The sequence below is a fragment of the Brachycentrus maculatus genome, unplaced genomic scaffold, assembly GCF_059751285.1.
Source record: "Brachycentrus maculatus isolate JH-2025_06_01 unplaced genomic scaffold, ASM5975128v1 h1tg000229l, whole genome shotgun sequence".
In the NCBI taxonomy this organism is placed as follows: Eukaryota; Metazoa; Arthropoda; class Insecta; order Trichoptera; family Brachycentridae; genus Brachycentrus; species Brachycentrus maculatus.
The window spans coordinates 11,153-19,137 of record NW_028280980.1 but is presented as its reverse complement, the minus strand read 5'-3'; the positions used below and the strand labels follow the sequence as shown (position 1 = coordinate 19,137).

Sequence of the window (7,985 nt, the reverse complement as noted above, 5' to 3'; positions counted from 1 at the left end):
ACCATATCCGCTCCCTAGGTGGAGCATATGGAGTCCACAAACTGTCTCGAGGCTTTTCTGTCGGCTGCCAGCTCCCTTGCATCCTCCCAAGTCAGATCCGCGTCGCGAAGTTCTGACGAGAACTGCCGACGAATTGTCAGCAATGGTCGTCCTGGGCGGCGCGAACCTGATGCCTTGTAAAAGAGGCAAGCTTGATTAAGGCTCTCAGGAGGCATGCGGAGTACGTGGCCAAGCCAACTGAATCGCCTTTTTTTGACGACAGTTGTGACCAAGATTTGCTGCGTCCTACGCCTTATCTCTTCATTCCTCACAAAGTCAAACCACCGCACGCCTAAGATTCTCCGCAAACACCTGTTCTCAAAGCTTAGTACACGGCTGCTTTGGGCCCTTGTAAGGTGCCATGTTTCACAGCCGTATAAGAGAACAGGAGCAATGCAGGCATTGTATAGGCGGCATTTGGTTTTCACCGAGTATAAATCCGATCTCCAGACAGCCTTCATACTGTTGAATGCGGACCCAGCGAGTCCTAATCGCACTCCCAGTTCCTTTTGAAGGCTGCCATTTTCAGTCGCGTACACTCCCAAGTACTTGAAACTCTCGACCCTTTCGATGCGCTGGTTACTCAACGTCAAGGGTTGTTGGGCATCTAGGCATGAGCTGTTGCACAACACATGGGTTTTTGCAACATTTATTGTAAGCCCCATGTGCTTAGAGTACCTATTTACCCTGTCGACGATCAATTGAAGACCCTCGACGGAGTCATCAATTAAAACAGCATCATCTGCGTACTCTAGGTCGCAGAGTTTCCGGGAGGGGGAGATGGATATACCTCGGTCAGATGGTAATGACTTTCGAAGAATGAAATCCATGAGGATGATGAAGAGAAACGGTGCAAGGACGCAGCCTTGTCTGACTCCGGTAGAGACCCCAAACCAATCCGTGACAACATCATCAACTCTCATTCGGCATTCACTATTGAGGTGAAGGGACTTAATTAGCTCCACTAATTTCGCAGGCACCCCATAAGCTTCCAGTACTTTCCAGAGTGTGGGCCTGTGCGGACTATCAAACGCTTTCTCATAGTCTACAAAACACATCGCCAGAGAACTGTTAAATTCCTGGCTCTGCTGTAGAATGTGGCGAATATTATGGATTTGATCCGCACAGGACCTGCCAGGCAGAAACCCTGCTTGGTTTTCTCTGAGCACCTGCATAATGGGGGCTCGGATTCTCTGCAAGATTACGTGGGCAAGCACCTTCCCAGGTACGCTGAGTAGCGTAATGCCGCGGTAGTTGTCACAGTTGAGTGGATCACCCTTCTTATGTAACACGGTAATCTCCCCATTTACCCAGTCTCTAGGGCATCGCTCTTCTTCCCACACACTGGACATTAATTGGTGTAAAGGGCCAATAATGCCAGTAACGCTGCATTTCGAGAATTCCGGGTGGATACCATCAACACCAGGGGCAGTCCCATTTTTCAATTTCGACACGGCAGCTATAATTTCTGCCTGTGTCGGTGGACCATCAGGTATGGCGACCGCCCGCGGAATGCTTGACGCAGCCTCCGTGGGAATATCGAGGATGATTGGAGGAGGAGGGCGATTCAAGACCCTGTGGAAATGATCACGCCATATTTCCTTTATACGATCCGCGTCAGATTCGGTAACTTCATTTGTGTTTTTCACAGCTCCAGGGGTTACCGAATTCTTTCCGCAGATCTTCCTTGTTATTTGGAATAATTTCCGCGTGTCATTTCCTTGGGCAGCATGTTCCGCCGTTACAATAAGAGAATCGAGATGACGGCGCTTATCGAGTCTGCATGATCGTTTGACTATACGATCTTGGCGCCTGTAGTCATCTCTGAGGGTGTCCAGTTGGTAGGGGTCACTTTCACTGTCCCTCAGTGCTTTTAAGTGAGCGCGCTCAGCCATCTTTCCCCAGGTCTCATCTGACATCCAATGGGGTCTTTCTCCTATCCTGGGGCCAAGAACCTCATTGGCGGAAGAGTTGAGAACCGATTTGAGACTGGCCCACTGTGCCTCAATCGAGTCATCATTAATGGGCTGAGGATCGGTGTCTTGCTGGACACGTTGTCCGACCGTTTCCTCGAATCTCAATCTTATTTCGGCACTCTTCAACTTGTCTAAGTTGATTCTCTTCCGCCGAGGACATCTCGGCAGACGTTTGAGCTGCAGACAGATTCTTCCGACGAGTAACTCGTGATCACTATGAATGTCGGCCCCTCTGTAGGACCTGACATCGAGGAGCTCTCGCCGGTTAGCACGTCCATAGAGGATGTGATCTATCTGCGCTCTTGTTCGTCCGTCAGGGGAGGTCCAGGTGTACTTATGGATGGACCTATGGGGAAATAGCGTACCGCCAATGACAAGGTCGTTAATACTAGCGAACTCGACCAGTCTTTCTCCATTGCCATTGGCTTGCCCATAGCCGTGCCTTCCCATCACCGTTGGGGCAAGTGATGGGTCTGTTCCGACTCTCGCGTTAAAATCTCCCAATACTACCACGCGGGTTCTTCTTGGGAGAGAGGCGATGACCGCATGGAGAGAGTCGTAGAAGGCATCTTTTGTTTGGGCATCTGCAATTTCGGTAGGCGCGTAGCACTGTAGGACAGTGACAGAACTATCGGCCGTTTGGAGGGTGACGCGTATAAGCCTTTCAGAAATTGGTTCCCAACTAAGCAAGCACTTTGCTGCTCTTTCTGAAAGGAGAATTGCCACCCCTTGACGGTGATATCGTTCTTGGCCGGAGTGCAGACACATGTGACTATCCAACAACCTCTTTCCAGATCCTTTCCATCGCGACTCGCTCAGTCCTAGGATGTCTAACTTGTAGTCATCCATGATACGAGTCGCGTGAATATCTTTTCCGTGGACCTGCATTGTCCGCATTTTGTACGTTCCAATGCGGAAAGATGAATTGTTGGATAGGAGCCGTTTAGTGAGCGCAGTCCTAATACCACAGCCGGGTCGGGGGGTGCCAGAGAAGCCGGTGTCCGAGGCATTTCGTGGACTTATCGTAATCAAAGGGTTTAGGGAGGCAGAGTGATTGGCCCTGCGCTCCCGAGGCCTGAGGTCCGAAGACCCCTCAACAGGTCGGCTCAACCTTGTTTCCCGCTTTGTCTGGCCTCTCTTCACCAACCTGCTTGGCATGGGAGACCCTTCTGGTAGTTAGACTACCGCCATAGCCTGGTGAATCACTGAGGCACGCAAGCCCCCTCACCGCGACAAGGTGGGGATCAAGAGGGGGAATATATATATATATATATATATATATATATATATATATATATATATATTTATATATATATATATATATATATATATATATATATATATATATATATATATATATATATATATATATATATAGTGTGAAAAATACATTACAAACACCCAGTCCAATTGAAAATAAATCTTTATTGAATTTATTTTGCAATTTGCGGCAATAGCAGTCGAGCGTCTACCCAACTACGCCACGGCGTCTGTCAGAAAACTCATTACGTGGTTTATTACAAGTGAATAATTAAAAAAAAAATCAATACAAGTTAAGCGCCTTTTGAGTGTGTCCAAATACTTGTTCACGAATCTTCACAAAAATAACTCCTATAGTTATCTCTAATTATAGGAGTTATTTTTCATATTATTTTTTGACATCTCAACATAGATGAAGAAGAATATGGAAGTCTGGGCATTAATTGATTAATACATAATTGGAGATAATCCAGTAAATATCATTTTCATTATATTAGCGTATAATTTGACCAGTTAATTTATTTACAACATTCTGAGTGTGTCCAAATACTTCCTATATTTGGAAAATAACTCCTATAATTGGAGATTATCCAGATTTCGTGATAAGTATTTGGACACACTCAAAATGTTGTAAATGATAATTGTTCCCAATTCACGTTATGTTAGAATTTATTAACTTTATATCACGTAAATAACGTTGAATGTCTACAAGGGACTTGAACCAATTTGCAATTAACTTGATGTGTATTAGTTCAGTAGCCCTATTCGGTACATTCAATGGCAGTATTCATTCTAAGGATAATGTATTTTAATATATTATGAATTCTAATTAAACAGTACCGAAGAGATTAATTAAACGAAACTTTTATTTCGTATTTTCAACACCTTCTAAAAAAATGTTTTGGAGGTGTTCCTCGTATTATGGACCAGGGCTGCTTCTTTCGGTGACTGAGATGATGAATAGTGAAAAGTATCAACCAATTCTACTGGAAAAGATACTACCAGAGATACAAAAACGAAGGTCAAATGGTAATGGAACCTTCTCCCACAAATCCAAAAAATGATGAAATTTTTCACAAAAATACAAAGAACTATGCTGGACTAGTCAATAATTTTACCAGACATAAACCTTATTGAAAATCTATCGGCAATTTGTAAGAATCGGCTCTCCGAAATTAATTGCACTACAATAAAAGATTTTACGAAAATACAAAAAAAAAATAGTTTTGTTTTAATAAATCTGTATCCTTATTTTGTTATAAAATAAAATATATTCCTCTTCTAGATGAAAAGACACATTTTGACACCTTGTATATAAACTAAAATGATGGTATATATTCAAATTTAAAGATTTTGAGATCAATCAGACAAAAGTGCGACAAAACGATATATGATAAATATTGAAATAGTGACAGATGTTGAAATAGAGCAAGGCTGAGCATTGGAGATAAAATTAAGAAAGGTGTGTTGGGATAGTTTGGATATGTGGAACGAACGATTGAGGTACTGTACCTGTATAACAAATTTATGAGCAGAATTTAGTTGTAAATATGAGCATAGGAAGACCGAAGAAAACTTGGCATGATCAAATATGAATGTCAAATACTTGAAGGTGGTAAAACCAGGATTCGGAGTAATCGGCAGGCATGTATGAGGAGATGCATGAATGTGGAAGAACCGAATAATGTTTGGAAAGACAGAGTAATATGGCGTTCTATTCATTCTGCAAATCCCTGCTGCGATATATTATTTTGTTTCTTCGAACATATAATTTTGCAAAGAAACAAAAAAATATATTGAAATACAACACAGACCGATTCTGTGGCATAATTAGTTCATTCATTCCATTACGTTTAAAAGAGTGGTATTTGAAAAAAAATTAATAACCCACTTCTATTTTAGATGCTCGCATATATATATATATATATATATATATATATATATATATATATATATATATATATATATATATATATATATATATATATATATATATATATATATATATATATATATATATATATATATATATATATATATAAACATATGTGTGAGTGTAATTAAACATAACTTTGCAAATTAGTTAACTTTATAAAGTACACCTGTTTCAATACTTACAGCATTATTGTCAAACTTACGTGGAGTTTAACAATGATGTTATTAAGATAATGGCCATTTGTTAAAGTTGTTTTACTTCAACTTTAAAACTATCGTTTAAAACCTGTTAGATTGAACACCACTAGTGCACTGAAAAAAACGTTCAATGTAAGGAGATGTTCAATTCAACAGGTAAATAAAAAATTATAGGAAAAAAAAATTATGCCAATAAAAGTAAATTTTTTATTTAATTGAAATGAAAATATTTATTGTTTCTTTGAGACAAAAATTTCAATTGTCATTTGTTTAACGTTTTCCACTTGGTACTTGCACAACTGATGGCGGACAGAGTTTAAAGTCTGTGAAAGACCTTTGACCTCATGTGTATTGGCAAAATCTGAGAGGCACTTTAAGCTGGCAAATGCATCTTGAATTGTGGGCTTGGGAATTGGAATTTCTTGAACAATTGGTTCAATTTCTTCGTCTGATGATTCAAGAGATACAAAAAGAAGATCTTCCTCCCAACCAGTTTCTGTGGATGTTTCAGGTGCTGGAACATCCTCACAAGGATTATTAAGATCTGCAAATCCGTTAGTTCTGTTAAATCCTGTAATTCTTGTTCATCAACATGAATATCGTTAGCACTTGACTCTAATGTCATTTCCTGAATTCCAGCTTTCGCAAAACAATGTGATATTGTTGATGTTGTTACTTCATTCCAGCTTTGAGAAATCCATTCAATAGAGTTCTTGACAGTGACTTGTTTAAGTGAAACATCCAGATAGGAAACCAATATTTAGCTTATCTAAAATTATTTAATGTTCATTCTAACAGTGTGTAATTAAATGATAAATACTATTTTTAATGTTCAATGTTCAAATTATAAAGGTGTTCATTCAGAGAAGGTGTTCAATCTAAGAGGTTTCACTGTATAAATACAAATATATATATATATATATATATATATATATATATATATATATATATATATATATATATATATATATATATATATATATATATATATATATATATATATATATATATATATATATATATATATATATATATATATACATATATATATATATATATATATATATATATATATATATATATATATATAAATATATATATATATATATATATATATAAATATATATATATATATATATATATATATATATATATATATATATATATATATATATATATATATATATATATATATATATATATATATATATATAATATAAATCTTTGGAGTGGAAATATAATACGATTAAATATTATTTTTCGTAGACAGCGTAAGCTTTAGCAAAAATATTTATCATACAAACCTTCAAAGGATCGGGAAGACTTTTTTGACGTCGGGTTTCGTATTATGAATATTGAACATCAAAGGGAAGGTTTAACGTGTGAGTACTAATATACGTATATTTTTTATTATTATTTTAAAAGCATTATTACATTTGTAAATTGATAATTTAAAATGTACAAGTAAGTTAACACTTTTTTTATTATCATTTGTTCTTAACATCAAAGATTAAAAGGCGTTTTCGGAAATGGTAGAAATATGTTATTTATATAAATTTTATATTGTGTCACGTACTTTTTTTTGAGATCAAGGGATCTTGCATCCCTTATGTCACTGCGACCATTTTAGGTCTATTGTGACCTCCCTCTGAATCATAGCTCACTACGTGAGTCATGGAACTCCCGACCTGTCTTGGTGGTAGGAGCTTCACCTTCTCGGAGTCCAGTGGAGGTCCTCCAAGTGACTTAGTTTGCGAGCGAGTGCGTCGCAATTATAGAGAATGTGGATTGGCGTTTCGTTATCCTCCATACAATGCATACTGCTGAGTCACGTAGTCCAATTTTTGTCATGTGTTTCCTCAGTCTGCAGTGTCATGTACTTACGTTCCATTGTATTGCTGTACATTCATAATTATTTCATCATATTCTAAATGTAAAGGCCTTACAGGCGTATGCACCAATTAATAAATAAAATAAAATAAATTATGACATATTATATGTATGTTTGTATGAGTTCCAAAATTTTGAGTAATGCGGTTATCAATCATGAGTAGAATGGTATAAATATTATCACACGTGTATAAAGTGATCTCTTATACTAACCAATGCCAAGTCGTATGACTTGTAAATACTCAGACTCCTATAATCTTCTTCATATATGTTGAGATATAAATATAAAATAACTCCTAAGTGGATAAATCCAGATATGTAACACATATTTGTATATATTTTGTTTATTAAAAGCATTGATAACTTTGTGGTATGGAAATAAAACACTCTCCTTATCATCCATTGTTTACTTTGTGTAATACCACTTTTTATTTTTTAATTTTTTTATGCAAATGTCAAATCATAATAATTTTATCTTAATGACCTGATGATGGAATAATTTTCCGAAACCGGTAGTCACAAATAAGTGTTTATTAAAGTGGTATTACACAAAGTAAACGATGGATGATAAGGGGAGTGTTATATTTGGAAACACTTAAAATATTGTAAGATTTAATTACTGTCCTACCGAGACAATACAATAATTTATTACAATAAATAAATTAAAGCAATCACTTACGTATGATA

General features: G+C 37.0%; 1 protein-coding gene across 1 annotated transcript; it reads right to left on the bottom strand.

Annotated features, from left to right (window-relative positions):
• Nucleotides 1-958: 958 nt before the first annotated feature.
• LOC148306693 (protein CFDP2-like) lies at nt 959-2,912 on the bottom strand. Its single transcript, XM_088264525.1, has 2 exons — nt 1,841-2,912; nt 959-972 (listed from the first exon to the last, which is right to left on the bottom strand). The coding sequence occupies exons 1-2, from the start codon at nt 2,910-2,912 to the stop codon at nt 959-961; spliced, it is 1,086 nt and encodes a 361-aa protein (XP_088120651.1).
• Nucleotides 2,913-7,985: the final 5,073 nt, after the last annotated feature.